This window comes from Mchenga conophoros, linkage group LG9 (genome assembly GCF_057382185.1).
Source record: "Mchenga conophoros isolate Kocher_MC1m ecotype Shallow Benthic linkage group LG9, M_conophoros_male_GT1.1, whole genome shotgun sequence".
NCBI lineage: Eukaryota > Metazoa > Chordata > Actinopteri > Cichliformes > Cichlidae > Mchenga > Mchenga conophoros.
In genome coordinates, this window is record NC_140534.1 from 26059287 (window position 1) to 26081771 (window position 22485).

At 40.4% G+C, this 22485-nt stretch overlaps 1 protein-coding gene across 2 annotated transcripts in view; it reads left to right on the plus strand.

Moving 5' to 3' along the window:
- Positions 1-21971, plus strand: part of lg9h8orf34 (linkage group 9 C8orf34 homolog) — a 69732-nt gene extending 47761 nt beyond the window's left edge. For both annotated transcript variants that reach the window (XM_085287251.1, XM_085287252.1), the window contains 5 exons: positions 6146-6272; positions 13782-14272; positions 16935-17031; positions 20762-20800; positions 21592-21971. In XM_085287251.1, coding sequence (XP_085143377.1) covers positions 6146-6272; positions 13782-14272; positions 16935-17031; positions 20762-20800; positions 21592-21599 — 762 coding nt within the window. In that variant the 3' untranslated portion in view covers positions 21600-21971. The remainder of the gene's footprint in view (positions 1-6145; positions 6273-13781; positions 14273-16934; positions 17032-20761; positions 20801-21591) is intronic.
- Positions 21972-22485: the final 514 nt, after the last annotated feature.

The following is a 22485-nucleotide window of genomic DNA, read 5'->3' on the forward strand; positions in this document are numbered from 1 at the left end:
AGCCTAACTGTGTTATTGTCAATATCCTGTCTGCTTTTGACTGTGGTTGGATGAGTGAGCCTCTGAGCTCTGTATGCAAGTCCATAAAATCCATTAGGTGATTCTGCTATAAGCCAAAACAACAGGAATTCATTAAAAGTGTGAGTGCTAACTCTCACATCCCATATTCTCCCACAGCCATGCAACTTAGATGGGGCTGCAAAAGCAAAGTGAGTTATTTAGAAAACCTGTAATAAATTCATTTTCTTAGTGTTAAGCTTAGCTGATTAATCCATGTAAAGATATGACAGAATATATGACCCTCTTTTTGTTTCTTTCCACTTCAGATAATTCCCCAGAATACACAAGACTTTTCAGCTGTACAGCACTGACGCATCACTACACCTGATTCTATAAAAAACACAGGACTGGCTGGGTACTCGTCAGTATTTAATGCACTGGCTTACCAGAGCTTCAACCCTGAGGCCCGATGACATAAAGGGTTCACGAGGCTCGAGATGAAAATTCACAGAGAGAAAAATGTCATGCTTCACTTTATGCTGAGTTTCTTTTGGCATGTGATACCCATTTTAAGTCTGTATGTCAGCTCTCACTATGCCCAGATTAATCTCACACCAAATAAGGGTCCGCAGAGTGTCTTTCATGCAGCAGGTCTACTTTACACCACCTGGCACACAGTTTTTTGTGCGAGCGCACTGCAGAGAGAGCTCAGGCCAAGCTCCTCATTGTTGGCTTCTGGCAGGAGCTCGATCGTTGATAGTTATAACCAAGGAAGCTTTTTCAAAACGAGTATGAAGGAAACGAGGTACAGACAAGGCTAAAGTCGGTGGTTATCTCCTGCTGCTGCTGAAGTAGCAAAGGATGTGACTGATCCAAAACTTCATGTTAGCAAAGAAAAGGGTGAAAAGAAGAGGGCTGTTTTGTAGGTTGCTGCTTTATTGCGCTATGAGCTTGTAACAGCTTTTTGGCCTTTAATCACTAGACTAAACCTGACACCCTCGGTGATCCCGGCCTGTGTGTGGCAGGAATTTTAAAGATGTTTCTTTATTTCACAGACATGCCATTTTGCAAGTGCTAAAAACATGACTATGTAACAAAATTGTTATTACAGCTTGACTGATATAGATTTTTTTAGATAAATACCGATATTTGGCGATTTAAAAAATCTGGAATTCCTCTATGACTGCTGATATTTTTTTTTTCTCAGACATACAAGACAAATACATTTTACTAAAAATCTCATGTGTAGTTCTTTATGTACTTCTTTACCCTCTGCCCAACTATTCTCGGATCAGTCGGTTGTCTTTGTGGCGTTCCACGTGCGTGTCTTGCGAACAGGTAACAAAGTGCCCTCTGGTGGCCAAACTGTGTAATGCCAACACCCATAACATGGTTGTTTCTCCTGTCTCTTCTTTAATTTTTACGTCTCATTAATCAGCTTTCATAAACGCTAATACTTCATCCATCCATCCATTCGCTTCTGCTTATCCTTTTCAGGGTCGTGGGAGGCGCTGGAGCCTGTCCCAGCTGTCATAGGGCGAGAGGCAGGGTACACCCTAGACAGGTCGCCAGTCTGTCACAGGGCTAACACAAAGAAAGAGACAACCTTTCACACCTATGGGCAATTTAGATTGATCAATTAACCTATCCCCACTAACTGCATGTCTTTGGACTGTGGGAAGAACCCACGCAAACACGGGGAGAACATGCAAACTCCACACAGAAAGACCTCGGCCTGATGGTGGAATTGAACTCAGGAATTTCTTGCTGTGCAGCAACAGTGCTAACCAGAGCCATTCATAGTCATTCATTCATATGTCATCAAGTAGCAGATGGCAGCCGACAAAATCAGCCTGCAAATAAATCAGTCAGCTTCAGCTTTTTATGACACAGAAAGAACTATGATATATCTCCTGATGATTAAAGCTCAAAGCTATATCATGAAGATAAACTTTTGTTTTACTTCTTAAACATAGTAAAGTTATTGCACCAAAAAAAAGAAAAGAAAAGCTGATTCTAAGGTGGTTTGGTGGAAACATTTGACTTCAAATTTAGTAGATTTTATATGGAGTGATCCACTTGTGTTTAAGGAGAACTGCAGTACCTTTAGTGCAGTCCACTAAAGGTACTGTGGTAGTGACGTACACTAAACACCCCAAACACTCGTAATAGCAAATCCTATCAGCCAGAGCATTTATAACTCAAAGGAGCCCCAATACTTCAAGTGAAGCAGTTAAAAGCCTCAAATAATAAGCTGAAATGAGAGATGATCAAATAGAGTGTCTTGGTGCAAGGTCCTGTGTGTGTTTTGTGTATATTAGTCCCTATGCAACCCAGGCCTGACCACAACAAGAGTCCATCAATTGTGCTCGCAAAGCCAGCACTACGCTCAAACCCCTGTGACTGCATGCACACACCCCCGGCAGTCCTTGTTGTGTGGAGGGGCCATGTTGGACCAAACCCCAGATTGCGGTGATTATTACTGCTGACCACACACGTATAGCTCCACACATGCAGGCTATAAAATATTTGACTCTAGACGTCTATCCTCTCTCTTTCTGTCTTGTTTGCTCTCAACATGGAATCAATTTTGTAAGAAACAAGACCCATGTTTGTTAGTTAGCCAGAAGTTTTACCAGAAGGGTTTCCCCTTTTCTCTTTAAGCTTTCTTTAGTTTTATCATAGTGGGAGGGAGATCATACCAGTTTTGCACCACTGACATTAATACACTATAAGTCATTGCAAAATCACTTTTTATTTGGCAAATGAAAAGCCATTCCTTCCTGTCTTTTCGGCCGCTAGGATTAAAATATCGCACGTCGTGCACTGTTTGTTATAAGAACAATAGATGCTCTAAACCATGGCTAAATGAAACCACTCTCCATCATTCTGTTGTATCGTCTCACCGTGTAATCAAGTCCATTTTGTGCCCCAACATCTCCTGTGTAGCATTTTTGTTTTGTACATGATTTTCAAATATGCCATATTGATACACGATTACATCCAGGTGACTTTGTTAGTATGACGTCACTAAACCCAATGAAATAACAGTCATATTTTCATTGCACTGTCTGTTTGTTTATTGATCTTGTCTGATGAGGTGAATTTCTTACAGGCTTGCTTGGTTTTCCTGGTCTTTGGGACTGTGGAGTCCCATCAGCCTTGGCCTCCAGTCTGCTGTCTCCAGGATATATGGTCCTGATTACAGCAGAGCTTTAGAACTCAATGCAGATGTTGCGTTGTAGATGTTGCTAATAATAGATGATCTATTGTATATCAAAAGCTTTTATAAAACCGAGCTCTTTAATAAGGCACTACGATAAATTTGATCTTTGATATAATCAACTTGGACTCTGGATATCCGAAGCACCGGGGCTTTAAAATGTAACGACGTAAAGTCCACTTAAAATTGGGAATCTGTTGGTGGCCTTGTTTGCCAGAGCTGAGTATAAAAGGCAAGAGGAGGACAGTGTGATGTCATGCTGTTGGATTTAGGGAGATACCACCAATGAGAAAGAAATAAAGCTGGGGAGGGGATTCACTTGTAGCACTCAACCCGCCTTGCTGCTTTATGAGGACTGTAATTAAAGATTGGCTTGGGTGTTGTGGTTCTACGACCACAGAAGGCCTTATGTATCTGACAGGCATGAAGATCAATGCCATAGATCCTGGGAATGATCTTCTGTCATTTATCAGAGGATAGCAGCTTCCCTTGTTTTTCACTACACCTACTCTTTAAGCATTGCAGTCCTCTTTGAGGGGAGCTTAACTTGTTACTGTAGAACAAACTGAGTTAACCTCCCCTTTGTGCAAGAATACTAAAATGTTAAGAGAGTCTTCTTATAATAGAGTGTATTCCTTCCTGTGCATATACTGGGATTTTTGGCTGCTTGTTACCTAGCAGGTCGCCACAGCCCATGGATCTGCATATTTTTATATTTCTGATTTTGCACAGATTTTACAACAGATAACCTTCATGATGCACCCTTCCCATTTATCCGGGCATGGGACCTGCATTAGGAGTATGCCGACCCCCTGAGTTTGTGTTCCAGACAGGGGATTTTTCTTTTGCAAGACGAATGTGTTAAGAACTACACCTCTTAACCCAAAAGGACAATCCCAATGCCAAAAATCTGATCAGTGAATTTTTTTTAATTTTCTTCTTCTTCTTCTTCTTTTTATTTTTATTTTTAAAAAGGCTATTTTGTCTGCCCACCTTTATGTTTGATGGTTGCCAGTTTTTCACTCCTTCATTATTCACACAGTTCTTCTCAGTCGCTCTTTGCTGCAGAGGTTTTATCACTGAAGATCTCCAAAGGATCTGTTTGATTTTAGTGAGAGGACACGCTTATCCAGCTCATAGTTTTCCCCGTAAAGATCCTTGTCCCCTGTGCGTTTGTGAACACCGTCGTGTTGTAAAATTCCTTTCCTCTCGAGCTTCTTGTGGCTGCCCTGAATGAAAACACCATTTAGTATTCAGTTGCCCTGACCGTCCATGCACCTTTGACATTCACGCAGTCCCATAACATTACACTCACACATCCTTGTTTCATGCACTCCTCTGTGGTGTTATTGGCCAGGTTCACACCAGACATGCTGGAAACCATCAGATCCACACAAATTTATTTTGGTTGTAACTGACCAAAGCGTGTTCTGCACTTCATCAGGCTTCTTTTCTTATCCTTCAGCCAAGTTAAATCTTGCAGTTTTATGAGTAATGGCTTTTTTGAGGTTGACTTTATCCAGTGTCCGTCGCGGCGCCCGACACCCCCAGATATTCTTCTCGCCGAATCAAAAGCATTTGCTTGTCTTTTTTCCAAATAGGAGGTTTGTGTGAGGTCACCAACTCCATCTTCCGTTACTGGTAACACGGCTCTTCCTACACTCCCATTCACACTGTTTATTTTTTACCACACTCAGCTATGTTGCATTAGATATAACCCAGGAGGAAAGTGTGTGTTCACAGGTGTTCTTTTATAACCTTGTTCAAGCAATTATCCTCAACTAGGATTTCATGTGGAATCGGTTTGGTTCCAGTGGTCACAGGTGTTCTGACATTTGTTCTATTAAAGTTGGACTTTGTGGCTTGTGTTTTATGTTCATAGTCTGTCGTGCATAGGATCAAGTACCTCGCACTTCAAAATAAAAATCATAAAAATTATAGCAAGATGTTTTCATTTTGAACTATTTCACTGTTTTAGTGATATTGCGCAGCCGTGTGCTCGGGTTTTGCTGTGAAGGGATTATCCCAGGATTGTCTTTAAAGACTGCTGGAAGCCTCGCTCTATGTATATCACCAGATGTCTCCAAACCTCACTCTGTGTCAGCACTTTGTCTAGTCAGCTCTGTCTCCCATTAAGTGCTTAGCACATCAAATGATGTAAGTGCTGGCATCAGAGGTATCATAACTTATCTAGTGTAAACCAAACTTACAGGAGGTGGAATTACGGCTGACAGGTTTTATTGTTCACCTGTGCTTGGAGCTCATGTACGCTCGGTCCACTGAAACAGATCATCTGGCCACTTGCGTCCTATCAAAGGAAAAAAAATAGGAGGATTAAGCATGCTGCCATTAAAGAACTTGGCAAAGTTTAGACTGTCTAACAGGTCCCTTTCCAAATCACACACTTGGCCATGATTGGTACGAGCAAAATAGGCCAAACACAGCAACTACACATAAGTGATCCAATCTGCCTTTTTATTTCTTTCATTTCATATGCTTTAGAATATGATCATCTCTATTTTAAAAAAAACTCTGGAAACTATTCAAAGTGGCTGATTTATTGCTCCGTAACTGGCAGCGCAAGATTTGCTGCTGCCAGGCTCGCTGCCAGCAGACTGGTGTGCATACACGCTCCTATAGATTTACTGATAGTTACACAAAAATGCTCTGAACCACTACTGACTGTCTAGCACCCTGCACTCAGTTAACACAGTGCACTCCATGATGTATGCTTTCATCTACACTTGCTGTGGTTTCTTGTGTTTTTCTTGAGCTCGTAAAATAATAATTGGCTCTTTTTTTTCCCCCAGCAGATATGGCTCAGATATTTCCAGCAAACGCTGAAAATTATATAAAGAGTTAATTGAAGGGTCTTTCTTCTAATGTGACTTTTTCTCTCTTTCTGTTTTCCTTGCTAACTAGCGTCAGGCTGTCTGGGAGGCTGATCTGAAGGCTGTGAGAGGTGGGAGCTCTGTCGGGCAGACGGGCCTGCTACTGGGCGACTCCCTCTTTTCTAAAGAGCTGGAGAACATGGGCAAGCAGCTTGCTGGTAGGCAGTTGTATGTGTATGTTTGCATGCTTTATGTGTGTGTGCGTCTGTATGTGATATTAGCTATAATGATGAATTGTGAGACTGAGGCAGATCAAAAAGCCTTCTTTCTTTGAAAGCAAAAACACTGTGCCAGCATGCACACATGCAAGCATACAAAGCTATAGAGTCTTATATAACTGAAGGGGATTTAGATAGCACTTGAGGGGTGGGGGGGCTATCCAGTAAAAGAATACACAGCTTTTGGTGGAAGGAATTTCCTGGTTAATTAAAAACTAAGACTTATGGAGCCCTGGATTAGCCAGAAAAAGAAAAAATGAGCCATTTTATTACATCGTATAAAGGTTTTAGCATGTTTTGATTAATTCATTCTCTTGCTTTAATAGTAAAATACAAACGTCAAAGATCGGTAACTTATATGCAAAGTGTTAAAATTCAAGCAGCGACCCTTTTCCATATGCAGTTTCATGAAACAATTCACCTTCTCTCAGTGGCCAGTGATGAAATGAGTGCACGGGGATGGTCACTCTTACATGAGGTAGTGTCACCAAGAACAATAATAATTGGCTGATTATACACTACTTTATATAAGAGCACTTTCCACAAGGGTGGTCTGAACATGAAGCTCATTGCAGTTTGTTAGTTTTTTAATGAAATCCACACTGTGACTGTGGACCAAGGGCATCGACTGCGTATGAACCACAAATCCAAAGAGAAATCTGAATCTGAGAATAGCATGTGAAGGCGTCCGTTACCGCTGCATCTGTTTACTTTGTCTTTAAAGAAATGCACAATAACTCTTGGAAAGAAATTACCTTGACTTTGGATCAATCTCTTTCAAATGTATATAATGCATATGTGAACAGTTCACTGCTTAACAGTTAGTTAATAGCATCCACCCATGATATTTGCAGCTGTCTATATCCGCATCCATGTCCACAATGATGGCGTAAGAGTGGAGAATATGAGCATTCGTCCTAATGAGAAAAATTACTTCCAGTAAAATTAAAACCCCCAAATCCCCTACTTAAAAGCCCTGTAGTAAAACCATCCAGACATGTGGATGTGGACTGAAGTTACTGAATATTTTTTCATCTTCATCTTAGTCTCTGTTTTGGTTTAAACATTTTTCTTATAAGCTATTGATCAGGGAAATTATAATCTATTTGCACAGGGTGTTCTGCTCTTTTGGGACACTTATATAACTCACGCACACAACCAAAACGTGAGGACAAGATGTATCTTTTGGCTTTGAATTATTTAAATCACAGGAACAAATGAATCTATAACACGGGAATGAATTATATAGCATTTTGTGCGCTTAGTATAGTGAGATATGTATATTCTTATCTCTCTCTGCTCTTCCTGGGCTTTATGGAGAGTAAATAGAAAGACTAATTAAAATGTTTTCCACATGCCAGGAATCCCATTGAGCTTCAGTTTTGACAGGTTCAGTTAATAACTCTCACTCCCGCTGCTGAGTCAATATGAGCCGATCGAAGGCTGACTCTGTTGGAGTGTTATTTGTCTGACGAAATGGAATTTGTGTGGCAATTTGGAAATGATTATTCTTAATGTAGTCCAAGGCTGAGCTTTGATATATGTGACGTCTGGGTGACTCAGAGACTGCTTTTGTTGTCATGAAGATCAAGTATGAATCAGATGAAAGTGTGGAATAGAAGCCAGGGAGAGACTTGCCATTTACCGTCATGTGTCACACACTTGTTTGTATATGCATGTCCTCCCAGTCTGTTTAACAGCGTCACAGTGTGTAAAGATTTCTTTGCATACCAGATATATTAAACACATGCTGGTCACACTGAGTGAATTTGTTTCTGTCAAACAGCAGTGGTCACAGCTGGAATGACCTTCTAAGATCATCTGTAAATGACAGTAAATACACCCCAAAAAAGAAAAAAAAGGATAAAGTTTGTGTTAAAAATGTACCAAATTTTCAGATGTTATTGATTTCTAGTTTTATACTGACTAGTCAGCCTGATGATTCCCAGCAGGCCTTTTGTAGAAGCTGTTAAACAAGCTAATCCAAGTCTTTAAAGCCTTTATTAGCTGTTAAATCTCTTCCACATTATGAGCCAGAGCCTCACTGTTGAGCTACTATTGTTTCCCCAGTTTGTGTTTTTATTTTGTGACATTTTCTTATGCACACTGCTCAAAAAGTTAAAGGAACACATTGAAAGCACATCAAATCTCAATGGGGAAAAAAATCATGCTGGATGTCTACACTGATATGGGTACACTGGGTAATGTGTTAGGAACGAAAGGATCCCACATCATTTTATGGAAATGAAAAGTATCAACATGCAGAGGGGCTGAATTCAATGATTCAAAAACACCAAAAGAAACACAAAATGAAAATATGATGTGGCAGGCAAGTCTGTTTTGCTAATATTTCATTTCAGCAACTCAAAACGGTAGTCAGTAGCCTGTATGGCCTCTACATGCTTGTATGCATGCCCAAAAATGTTCCTGGGAGGCCAATAAGCCATAACTGATTATTAACCCCCTCTGCTACTTGACCGACCAGATCAATATCCCACAAGTTTAAGTGACTTGATGCTATACTCTTATTAAAAAGTGTTCCTTTAATTTATTTGAGTAGTGTATGTATCCAGTTAGTGCTCACTGAGATTCTCAGTCAGCCAGGTCATCGTAGTCTAAGTAGCTTGGAAAAAAAAGCGTCTGGACTTCTTTAAGTTTCTTGAAGACAACTTTTGGAGAGTCCAAGATTTTAAGCCCTATGGGGGTGTCCCCCAAGAGGGTCATAGACCCTCTATTTCGAAGATGCCTGTGTTCACACAGTTGCGCAAGAGTACATTTTGGAAATATTGCAGAGACAGAGGTTTTTGGACAGTTTTGGACAGTTTTTGTTTGTAATGTTGCGTCTGTACACCACCATGGGGTATTTTAATTCAAACAATCAATATATGATTGAATTGCAGACTTTCCGTTTTACTCTAATTCAACAGATTTAACAAAAGCATTGGATTAATCATTTAGAAATTACACAGTCACCCATTTTAAGAAGTTCAAAGGCAATTGGACAAACTAGCATCATTTTTACGGTTTACAGTTGCGTTATGGTTGCTGCTTGCTTGTGGGTCCCTCTGCCTTCAGTTTTGTATTTAATAGCTGAAAAGCTATGCTCTGTTGGGTTGAGATCAGGTCAGTGACTTGGCTGTTGAAGAATATCCAATTTCCTTGTCTTAAGAAACTCTTGGGCTGCTTTTGTAGTACGATTCAGGCCATTATCCATTTGCACTGTGAATCGCTCTTCAATGACTTTTGCAGAATTTGGCTGAATCGCAGCAGAGAGCGTAGCCCCATACACTTAACAATTCATCCTGCTACTTCTATCAGCAGTCACATCATCAATAAACACGAGTGGCTCGGTTCTGCTGGCAGCCATACATGACCATGCTACAATACTGGCTCCACCATGTTTGACGGATGATGTGGTATGCTTCAGGTCATGAGCTGTTTCTCTCCTTTGCCACACTTTTCTCTTCCCATCATTGTAGTGCAAGTTAATCTCAGTTTGGAGGCATTTTTTCCCCCCTAAAACTGTCCAGGCTCTTTTCGATGTTTTTCTGTTCTTGATTGTGACCAGTGGTCTGCACCATACTGTAAACCCTCTGTATTTACATTAATGAAAGCATCTCTTGCTTATAGACTTGAAATTTAAATGATACACCTACTTCCTCAAGAGTGTTTTTGACTTGGCTATATGTCTTTAGCCGTTTCATCTTCTGTGGTCTACCTGGTATTTTAGTATTGCTGAGCCTGATTGCTGATATGTCCACTTCTAAAGTTTTAATATTTAAGGTTTATCAGCCTAATACTGACCTCCTTTACTTGCATCAACATCTCTTTGGGCCCCATATTGAGAGTTTGTGCGAATAACTAGTTCAAAAATGTAAGCTCAACACGAAATCAAGTTCAGATCATTTATTTGCCTAAATTTAGTTTTGGGCCTCTGAAAATGAGGGTCTATGTATAAAAATGTCTGTAATACCTAAGTAGTTAATGTATTAGCACACTTCAAGTGTATAAGTATACATAATTTTGTCGATTCGTGCAAAGATAATCCCGCTCAGTTATTACCTTGAAGTGTGCAGATGTGTATTTATATGCAGACACCCTTTCCTCTGTCTGTATTTTCTTCTGAACTTGCTGTGTTTGGGGCATTTTTTTGGCGGCAGTGGTTTCATTGCCCTCCAGTCATGAAACATGCACTCCATCGGCGTTTGGCCCTTTCTCTTGAGCTGGTGCAGAGGTGTGACTGTTTTTATTTGAACAAAACCACCCTGAAACAATCAGGAAACAATCCCTCATCTTCCTGATTCACCGCTTTGCCTTTCAGTCCTTAGCTTGCTTGACCACATTTGCTCCCTCACTCTCGCTTGTTTGAGGCCAGGGAGGGGCCCCGAGTCTGAAAGCTGTGTTTATATAATACCTATAACCTCCTCATCCGTTGTACAAAACATCGCAAACTGCTCAATTCATCAGTGACAAAGGCTTTTGTAAAAGAAAATTTCCCCCATTTAGAGCCAGGGATATCTCGTCAGAGTAAAAGTAAATAATCCCAAGAATTTTTCCAAGACCGCGTTGCCAACTTTTAATTTTACTTCCATTCACACCGTGTGAGGAATGTGCATTTCTTTCACATTATTTGTACGTTATCAATCCAAGGACTAAAGGGTAGCGTTTTAATTTCGTCAAGCAAACAGTATATTGTATACTTGTAAGCCTGCTGACAAATGACATGTCTTTAGCGCACTTGTTTATTTTCAGTGGAAGGATCCAATAAAGATTTCATGAGTTCTGAATGGTCGTATAGCGTGCTAGGGCCTTGTACTCGCTCACCACATGCAACTGCTTTTGGATCAAAGACTTTAATAGATCTGTTTCTATTTCTTCTTGTTTTCTTTCTGTCCCCCTCTGTCTCATTTTCTACCCTCTTTTCCCTGTTGTTGTTACTTGCGTTTGGGTTCAAACTCAAGGTTCATAGTATATGAATTTTGATGGCATGTCTCTTTATATCAGTGTCACTGAGATATGTTAAAGTATTCCTGTGTTTAACAAAGTCAGTTTAAAATTAAAACTGCCTTTCATAGGCTACTCTTTACTGTTAGGTAGCTGGAGTCGAATGTCCATTTCTGTGTGTGTCGGTGTGTGTGGTGGTGGGGGGGTATTTAGAGCAAAAACATGTGGTGTTTATCATTATACTGGTAAATACCTCAAGATGAAAATATAAGCTTTATGGGAACTACGGAATACATCCTGTTTACAGCTTTTTAAAATAATATCAGCCATCAGTGTGGGTGGACATAGTGTGTGGGTGATTAAGGACTTAAAGCGGGAAATCATTATATCCTGTACTTTACTTTGCACGTTTGTATTATTTATTTCACTGCAGTCTAAAGGTATTCACTTATTTATCCTTTGGTGTTATGGTCAAGATCCAGCTGTGGAGGTTAGCACATGGTTACAGTGCATACAGCAGTGTTGCCACTGCCAAAAGCTGATGTCAAGACCTGCCTTGAACAGCACGCACGGTTGAGTGTTTACCGTAATTTGATTGCTTCGTCCTCAGCATGACCAAGCTACTCTCAACTCCACAGATGTCTTTCAATATTAGCCTCTGAGGCTGCCACCTTCTCCTCTCCCCGTCTCACTTCCTCCTTCATCCATTTCAGCTTTCGCGTTTTGGCCCATTAATAAAATTTGCCAATTTCTGCCCATTAGTTGTTACTAATGTGTAGAATGTGTTGAGATTCATCTGACCAGGCAAACTTTTTCGAATCTTTTTTGTCAGATTTCTAGTCCATGCGAAATATAGCCTCAGTTTCATGCTCTTAGCTGACATGGGTGGTCTTCTGCTGCTGTAGCCCAACTACTTTAAGGCTAAATTTGATGTGTATTCAGAGAGATTTTATATGTTGGTTGTAATGTGGGGTTATTTGAGTTACTGTTGCCTTCCTAAGAGCTTTAATAGTCTGGCCATTCTCTCTTGACCTCTGACATTAGACTGAGACTGCTGCTCACTGAATATATTCTTTTTTTCACGGCACTCTATGTAAACTCGAGAGAGTTTCAGTTTCTGAAATACTTAGACCAGCACATCTGGCACCAACAGCCAAACCAGGTTCAAAGCCACTTAAATCAGCTTTCTTTCCAATGCTGATGCTCAGTGTGAATGCCAACAGCTTGTCTTTACCATCTCTACATGCCTCAATGCATTGAATTGTTACTATGCAATTGGCTGATGAGACAGCTGCAGTATAAGAAACTGAACATGTGTACCTAATGAAGTGTCCTCCGAGTGTGTGTTGGCATTCAGGCAGTAAAACTCTGAGGACCCGCTGCTCTTATAATTTAGAAATTATTACGTCTGTAAAGTTTAACGGTTCACAGACACACACACATAACATCACGCAGGACACAAGTTAGTGAACACATAAAACCAACAACAAGCAGCATATGTTCAGCATTGTGTCTCAAATGAATGTTTACTTCTATGCACGCTGAGCTGCTTAAGCACATAAACAGCAATCCACTCAGGCATGTCAAATAATTATATGCATTTGATCCCCAAAGGATTTTGTGCAGCACTGTCTGATTTTAAACAAACAGAATCTTCCGGAGTAATGTCCAAAAGCTAAATTTAGGATAGCATTACAGGCATTTTCTGTTTGCATACTAAATGGATATTTGTCAGTGAATAGAAGCACATGTTTCATGTTTTCTGCAAATGTTGTTTGTAAAACCCAGGAAAGCTGAAATTTGCTCAAAAACATGGAAGTTTGAGTTTGTGAAATAATTGTTGCTTGCTCTTGTTATTTATCTAACGTCACACATACAGTTTTCCAGAAGTACCCTCTACCTCGAGTGAGTCATTCCTCTAAATCATGCCTCTTAAATGATAACTCCCAGTTTGTTGAATCCCGATTGCCAAGATCTGGAACGAAAGCAGAAAACATGGAAAAAATGACCCAGATGTTGATCACAGAAGTTGGCAGCGTCGCGTTTTTTTATAAACAAAAATGTTTTCGAGACTACCAGAGCAGCAGCCTAATGTGTTTTTGTCAGGAAGAAGGGAAGAAATACAGCCATGCTGCACTTACTGTATCAACTTGGGACATTTTCTGACAGAGGAAGCTGGATTCACCACAGTTTATAAGGTCTATAAATATTGTCATCATTGCCGAGAAAAGGGATTAACCCAAGCAGTCTCGCCCACAGTAAAGTTTGTGAATCATTAGTCAAATCAGTCGATGAATAAAACTCAAAGTAAGCCTGCTGGTATGTTAAAAGTTCCTTTTCCAGAGTTATTTGGGAGAGTTATCTTAAAAATTATTATGGGCATTTTCGTGGCTTTAAATAAAGTCAATTTTATTTCAATGTGTGTGTATACCATAGGATTTAAATAGGAAATTTACTCCTTAAGCGTTTGGATACTGACTTGGATTATTGCCTTTCTTTCTCCAGAGGTTGAGAAGGACCTGGCAAAGCTGGCAGAAGTGGGAAAGATGACCACCCGAAGCTCCAATAATCCACATAGCAGCCTATACCACACCCCAGTGCGCCACAGAACTCTACCTGACACACTTCCCCTCCCCAGCCTCGTGTCCAGGCCCCAGTCTCCAGCTGGTAGCCTTACGGGGAAGTCTTGTGGTGTGGGCCTCCCCTTGCTTAGCCCCAAGACCACGACCCTCACCATGGGTAGGACTCAGTCTCCTAGCAACCCTGGGAGCAGGACTCAAACCCCCAGAACACCCAGCAGGCCCATAACCCCAAATAGTTTGCTGACACGCTCCACCTTTAACTCCGGCTCTTATAAAGAGGTGACCTTCAGGAGGTCGCGGAGCCGCCCTGTTACACCCACAAGTCAGCCAATACTTACCCGACCGCTGCTCACCCCTCCAGGGCTAAGCAGCACAGATACCCTTGGTGCCAGCCTACGGGCCTATCTGTCTGAGGTAAGACCCCACACTGAAACTTTTGTTTTTTACAAGTCATGCAAGCACTTAATGAGACATGTAGTTCTACATGTTATATTTCACATTGCAAGGATAAAACTGTCATAAAAATTGGGTCATGGTCTGAAAAGGTTTTAGCATCTTGAGAGTGAACTTGTGTGCTGAAAGCCAAAAAAGTAAAGCCGGGCACTGAAGCTGAGAGCCTTTCCTCAGAAAGAAATATGAGCGAGATCACCAGGAGCACAAAATATTACACGTGCAAATCCTTTGCGGGCACACACCACTTCGTGTGGGGTTTAGCAGAAAGTCGTGGAGGTCTGTACAGTAGGATGTCACTTCACTGTGGAAAAATGAGTCTGGCATAAAAGGGGAACTTTCATTGGGATTTCTTTCTTATATTCCTTTCATGATCTACTTAACAGCAGGACTGTTAAATATGAGCCTTTTTTTGAAGGTTTTATTAATGGTGGGGCAGGAATTTTACAATGCCTTTGTGTAATCTGACAGTTATGCCAGTTGACACCTAGTCACATTATCCAAAACACTACTGCACCCAGTCGGCTTTTATTAAGGCCACCTGGTCCCAGGTAGAAGAACTGAAGCCTTAAAGTGAGGCCAGGTTCCAGAGTGAGAGAATCTTTAACCTCTTAAAAGAGAAAACAACGGATATAAATGCTAGCTTTCTTGTGTTTTCTTTAATTGGTATTCAGGAATAGTTCTCTAGGCTTCTTGAAGGACATTCAAAGCTCTTTTTTGGATGTTTGCTATCTTTCTATTTTATTTTTTTGTCAAAATGATGGTAAATGGCCTGTATTTACCATTACCATCCTGTAGTATGCTTTACTAGTCCCTAAGGACCCCAAAGCGCTTTACACATCCAGTCATCCACCCATTCACACACACATTCACACACTAGTGATGGCAAGCTACATTGTAGCCACAGCCACCCTGGGGCGCACTGACAGAGTCGAGGCTGCCGGACACTGGCGCCACCAGGCCCTCTGACCACCACCAGTAGGCAACGGGTGAAGTGTCTTGCCCAAGGACACAACGACCGAGACTGTCGAGACCGAGACTGTCCAACCAGATCGGAAGGTTGCCGGGGCTCGAACCGGCAACCTTCCGATTACTAGGCGAACTCCCAACTCTTGAGCCACGATCGCCCCTGATGATGCAACACTGCTTTAATAATGTTAAATTCTGGCTCTGGGGAGGCCAATCCAGGACTGCTAGGGTCCCTCGCAGTCACCAACCACTGCAGAGCCTCCAATGTGTTTCACAGATAGGATGTAAACGTTCACCGTTGTACCTCTCTCCTAAAGTCCTCCGTACATATAGATGATGATTTGAACCAAAAATGCCAAATTTTATTCATGAACCCTTTAAGACCTACCATAGACCCAAGTCCGCCAGAGCTTATATTATATTTTTACATGCTGTAGTGCCATTTTTGGGAGCATTTCAAGTTGCTATACATAAATACAACCATTATAGCCCAAATTTTAATAATATGTATGCATTAAGTGCATAGTAATTACATAAATTGCAAAAAAGTGCAATAAACTACAAAAAAATTGAAAATCGTTTTTGTTTTTTTAACATATATTTCTAGTTAGAGAAATTTAACTCACAAGACCTCTTGCTACTGATTTTCAGTCCAGATCTTGTGTAACTTGAGTACCCCAGCCATTGTTTCCCCTCTTTAAGAATGGTTCTTAACAGCCGCTCTTCCACTGAGACCATTTCTGAGGAGACTTTAGTGAACAGTAGATGGATCAACTGATGGGCCAGAAGCAGTTTTTGGGTCCTGTGTCAGGTCTTTTCTGTCTCTTCCCCCCCCCCCTGTTTTTGTTACTTCTAAGGGGTACAACACTGATTCATCCCTTGAGGGGGCTTCAATGACCTATTAATATAGGTCAGTGACTTAACAACCAAGAGTAAACATTCCTCTGAAAATGGTTTGGTACAAGGACTGGACTGAAGGAAGTGAAAAAGCAGCCAATTTCCAAAGAAAACTTTGAAAGACCTTCAGGAATGCTCGACAACTATGGCTCTTTAAAACTGGAGAGAAAGTCTGGCTCCTTAGAAGCAAAATATGAAGACATAAGCAGTGGCTTCTTGGATATAAAGTATATATTTCACCGTATATGTGTGCTCATTATGGTAAATGGTAAATGGCCTGTATTTGTATAGTGCTTTACTAGTCCCTAAGGACCCCAAAGCGCTTCACACTACATTCAGTCATTCACCCATTCACACACACATTCACACACACATTCACACACTGGTGATGGCAAGCTACATTGTAGCTACAGCTGCCCTGGGACGCACTGACACAGTTCTTGGTATTCAACTAGTTTTGTACATTTTTATTTCTTGACTTTTGCACTTTTTGATGGGTTAGGGTTCCAAATGTTCAGTATTGAATACAATTATGAATACATAGTCATTAATACAATGACAACCATAAGCCGGTTGAAGATTTGTTTCCATTTTCAGTTTGTTTAAGAGTTCAGATTTGCTAAACGGACAGGCTGGCCTAGATTGTCTTTCCTAATCTTGTTTTCCCATTTCTCTTTTGTTCTGTCCATCTATCTGCAGAGTATATATTTTACCATCCTCTATTATTTCTCTTCTATTATGATCTGTTTTTCCATTTCAGGATGAGTTTTACCAGCAGTTACAGGCCATCAGACAGCCTTGGCATATTCCTAGTGACACAGACAGTGACATCCTGGACCCTCCAGAACAGGATAAAAGTGAGTTACTTTTCTTGCTCTACCTTTCTTCTTTCTTTTTTCCCCTCATGCAGGCGAGACCAAACATCCACAGTGCATCTCAGTTACTGGGAGTTTTTTTAGAAGCTTTCATTTGCACCGTTTACAAATCTGGACCTCTAATGTTTTTACCTTTCCACTGACTTTTTTTTTTTTTTTTTCTTTGTGAGACGTGACGTTCATTTCATCACTGCACAGTCACTTTACCACAATGATTAACTGTTGGATTAAACTGGCAATAGAAACATATTCCTTGTAAAATTCTGCAACGGAGCAAAACGGCTGACTCATGCTAATTTCCATATTTCATCACTGGGTGAAATCCTGGAGAGGTTCTGAAAGGGTGGGATGTTGTCATGTACAATTTCCTTTCCTGGCACCTGTAGGAAATATATCTTTATCAAAATCCAACACATAGATGTGTAGGGGTTTTTTTGTTTTTTTTGCTTAAAAAGTCATAAATCGAGTCAAAGTAATGGCCTGGCTTGGATGCGGTGCAGTGTGTTACTCTGGCTTTGAACATGACAGAATTAAATCAGACCTCCTTGAAAGTTCTGGTCCATAAATCAAATGAGTGCATGTGGTGGTATGGTCTGATAATCACATGCTCGCCGGAGTGAAACTAAGTACTTTTCAATTCACTGTGATCCGCTAAGAAACTGTCAGATTTATACTGCCTTATGACTGATTAACATATGGATAAATGTCTTAGGTCCTGAGAGACTTTTAAGTTATTGTAGCTGCATTAAATGACAAATCAGTCATGTAAACATTACATATTCCTGCAGGTCTGCTGTATCAGAAATATAAATGGACTGGACTGAAATGCTTCAAATGTTATAACAGCCTTATCAGTAGAAGACTTTATTTTTGGCTGCGCAATTATTCCCAAGGGGTCACCACAGCGGGTAGCCCTGCATTTTTGATTTGATGCCCTTCCTGAAGTAACCGCAAATGGATTTGGGACCTTTAAGTTGGGCTATACTATAAAGCCACTCAGTAAGACATTCTGATACTTATTCCAATACAGGCACTGACATAAGGCGACACGGTCAAGACAAAATCAGTAGGGTTTATGTCACTGAGAGCATGAATATGCTCTCTGAAGATTTCCTAACAGCGCATGAAACGAACAAATAAATGAGTAAATCATGAAATATCCCATGCAAACTGAGAGATTCATCCTCTGGGGAAACATGAATATGCCCAGTATATTTAAAGCATTATGATAAATTCTCCTTGGATCATTAAAAATCAGACAAAATTCGATGAAATCTTTTCCTTTTGGGCCATCCAACATGTTTCCACAATTACAACCTGATCAAGTGCTCAAACCAAATCTCACGCTATCCTTTGTTGTATTTGTCAAAGCTTCTTGAAGTGGACCAATGTGCTGGATGTACAGAGCGCTGCAGACCAACACTGGCACGCTGAGGTCCTGTGACTGCTTAGCCAAAAATAAGACGCTTCCAATTTCTGAATGAGTTAAATGATAAAAGACAACGCTCTGAAAATAACTAAGCCCTGTTTTCTCAGCAAACAAAGAATCATCAGCTACACAAAGTGAAAATTAAGTGCATGTGGGACTTAAAAAGACCGCTTTCATTGATGCTATGAAACAAGAATTCCAGTCAAACAAAAGATCAAGCAGGCGAATGGTTGTCACATGGAAATATAACTCTTCTGACAAGTTCCTCTAGAGGGCCGTTGTTTTGCCAAATGTGTATCTTGCACAATAAATGGATGGATTTTCCTAATAGCCCCTGGGGGTCTGCTCTAAGTCTTGGCAGTAGTAATGGCAATGCTGAGAAAGGATATGAACCGCATATTGAATTAGACGTGGCTCAGACAGGGGAGAGGGAGACTGACAGAGAAAAAGAGCCACAAGACGTGACAAAGCACTTTCTGGCGTGAGAGAGGACCCACTGGGACTGTTCACTGAAATCTGGTTTGTGTGCATTTGCGTATGTGCATGTGAGCGATTGTATTAGTCAGTGCAAGGCATTAAAATTGTTTTCAGAGAGCACTTTTGCGCTCTTTATCCAATTTTTTTTTCCTGGGAATTTTTTGACCTATGAAATAATACTGTTAAACAGCAGCTGCACTGACAGCTAAATATGCGATTGGGGAAAAAAAGATTTTTTTAAATCACAGCCTATAAACAAAGCAAGAGGCAAAGCAAACTTCTAATGTTTGCTTATTTAGGAATTGCTTCAAATCATTTTCAAATAAAAACAAATTGAAGTGCTCTCATTGTATGTGTTTTTCAATATGGGGTGCATGTCACTGGATCTAAATAGTTTACATACATGGAGACATAGTCAGTGACCTTCATTTACATATATAAAACAACATGCATCTCCTTAGTATAGCTCATTATGCTTTCTATCTTGCTGCTCTTAAATCTGAAACTGCAGCTGGCTACTTTGGGTTAAAATCCATCCATTTTCTTCTGCCTATCGGGTTCAGCATCACAAAGTGCCTAGAATCTAATCCCAGCTGTTACATGCAGGGTGCACCCTGGACAAGTCACCAGTTTAGAACAGAGCTAACAGACTGAAGCAAACTCCACACAGAAAGGCTTCCCTACGCTGTGTTCACAGCATCATTCCATGTTTGGCACTGATCACCACCTGCACTCATGTATATATCATGTATATATCTATCTACTTAGCACTTTTAATTCTTATTCTCATTTTTATTTTCATGTCCATTTAAGCTTAATTTATAACAGTATTTATAACAGTATGTTTGCACTGAAGCACCGCAGCAATTTCCTAATGTTGTAAACCCGCTCAACATTTGGCAATAAAACCCTTTCTGATTCTGATTCAGGTTAAAGTCTCTGTCTGCTAACACGGCTAAAGCTAAATTGGGTCCTGTCATTTTGGCTGTTTGTGTGCAAAATCTGACACATGAAAAATATTAGTAAGCAAGGGTTTTACCTCTTATTTTCATTCTTTGTACTAAGCAAAAATAGCTGTCGGCTAGAGTTTGACAGGTTTAGTGTAAAGCTATAGTTAAAGTTTTAGACTACGAGAGTTTGCATGATCATAAAAAAAACTGAAAAGTCATAAAATTTGCAGAGAAGCTAGGAGAAGTATTGGAAAACGAAATAAAGCTAGACAGGTGGAAAAAAGCATGGATATTTTTCTTACGTTTTGTTATAGGGTAGTGTCAGGTCATGAACTTAGTTGCAGCTTGCACTTTGACAATATATAAATTTGTGCAATACCAGTAAAATTCTGATTTTCTTGCATGTGTATAATTTTGAATATAGATTACTATAGTAATATAATATAGAATATAGTAATTTTGAATAGAGATTACTTTAGAAACTCTATCCGAGTGGTTAGTCCTAGACTAAAAGAATAAAAATCAGAGAGGATCTCTGCTGAAAAAGGTTTTTAGTCCAAGGCTAGACTTACTTAACCCAAGCCTGTGAAACCGAGTCTACATGTGTGTGTAGTGTAGTGCAGTAAATGGTGCTAAATGAGCTCAGCACTAATACGCCAACCTCACTGCCAGCCTAGTGCTTAATGTGACACCTACTATGGGTCAGTCATTGTATAAAAAGATATTTCAAACGAACCATGCTAATACTTTTTTTTTGTCAAAGCCACAAATGCCTATAAATGTTTATTGTATTGCATTACTGTAACTTCAAATAAGAGCCGTCGTCCTGCGTGACATTTATTCGTTTCTTTCACAGGTGGTTCACGAGACGCCAATAAGAGATCCGTGTTTTCAGGTGAGAATCTGAACAGGTAGATGTTTTAACCTTAAGAGACAGTCTCTAATGTGTTGCATAATTTTGCCACCGCCTGCAAACTATGTCAAGAGTTCTGCTGCTGTAAGTAACTGCTTCAAACTGAGAGAGCCTCAGCGTCTGTCAGTGAGCTCATGTTTAGAGCCACATTATGTTTCCCAAACAACTACCAATGGGCGAGTTGGTAGCCTCCACCTTCATTTACGGTCCATTCAGTTACAGTCACAGGCTAAATGGAGGGCACAGCGGCTCTCAAATGCGATTGGCGGAGGCTGCCTGTGTGTGGAGACGCTGTTGCCCAATTCCATTAAGTCACTTGGGTTGTGAGTTTACACGCAGCAGACAGCGTCAAGTCACAGCGTCAACATTTGGGAGAAGGAGAAAGTCTGTCTGGTTTGAGGTTGTCTGCGGTTCTCCTTCTTGTGGCTCCGGAGGTGCCCACAGCTCCCAGTGTCAGTGTGCCAGTCTGGAGGCAGATCTGAGAACAGGCTGCTGCTGCTGCTTGGCTATCAGAGAGGCCAGAGCATTGCCACAGCAACCAAACTCAAAGCTCACCGCTCTCCCACAACTCTTCTATATTGTGAAATATGGTCACTGGAACCTCCACTGGGCAACACTAAGTCTAATTTTCCACCTCATGTTTGTCCATGACATGCTCAAATATTAAACGGCTGTTTCAAAGTAATTGCCCCAGTTATTATTCTTATTAGCGGTTAAATGTGTCTGATTTTGGTTTCTAGGAGACTGATGTTTTTGTCTTTCATTTTTCACAGGCCTATAGTGACGGAGACCAGAGACATTGATCCAATCAAACTATTATGCAAACCGCTGGACATTTTGAATATGTGAATACACAGACAATTATTTTTATAATTCATAGATAGGAAAGAAAAAGATTGTATACTTTTTCACAGATATTTCATACACATTGTACTGTAACTGTACGATAAAAATGTGAAAATATGACTTGAGAGTATGAAATATGCCATTTATTTTTGTTTGCTCTATAGCATGCTACTGAAATTCTACATGGAGTCCAGCAAACAGATGCATTTTGTTGTCGGTAGACTTTTTCTAGGCCTGTGGCATATTCACACTGTCAAGGCAGCACACCTATGTTAGGATAGTGTTTATTAAATGCACTGGTGAAAGATTTTGTGTGGGTTTTTTTTAAAGATACGCAAGTTCTGAAGGGTATCCGTGGAATGCTGTTATATTGATTTGGTGCACTTGTTCTATTTTCTACCCCAGTGTAACACACCTTGTTCTGCTATTTTTATTTAGCGCTTTCTGAATTTCAACCTGGGAGGGGGGAAAAGCACTGAAAGAGGAGTTTTTACCCCCTAAAGCTCGAGGCAGTTTTGTTCAAAAATTTCCCCAGAAATAAGCCAAAATGAAAAGAAACAAAAACAACTTGGCCTCAACGGATGAGGCGCTTGGGAGAATTTTGTAATACAACACGCCTCATTGTCCCCATCATCAGGTTGAACGAGTTCTTATAAACTCCAGGAAAGAATTTTAGTTTTACTCCTTCCAAATCAATCCTTAAACAAAAAAGAAAAAAGGAGAGTACACACATCCTCGTAGTGAGTCATTAAACTCTTATGATACTTAAACGGTCCTAAAAATTCCACCAAATATGAGTCCACAGAAATGAAGGATAACAT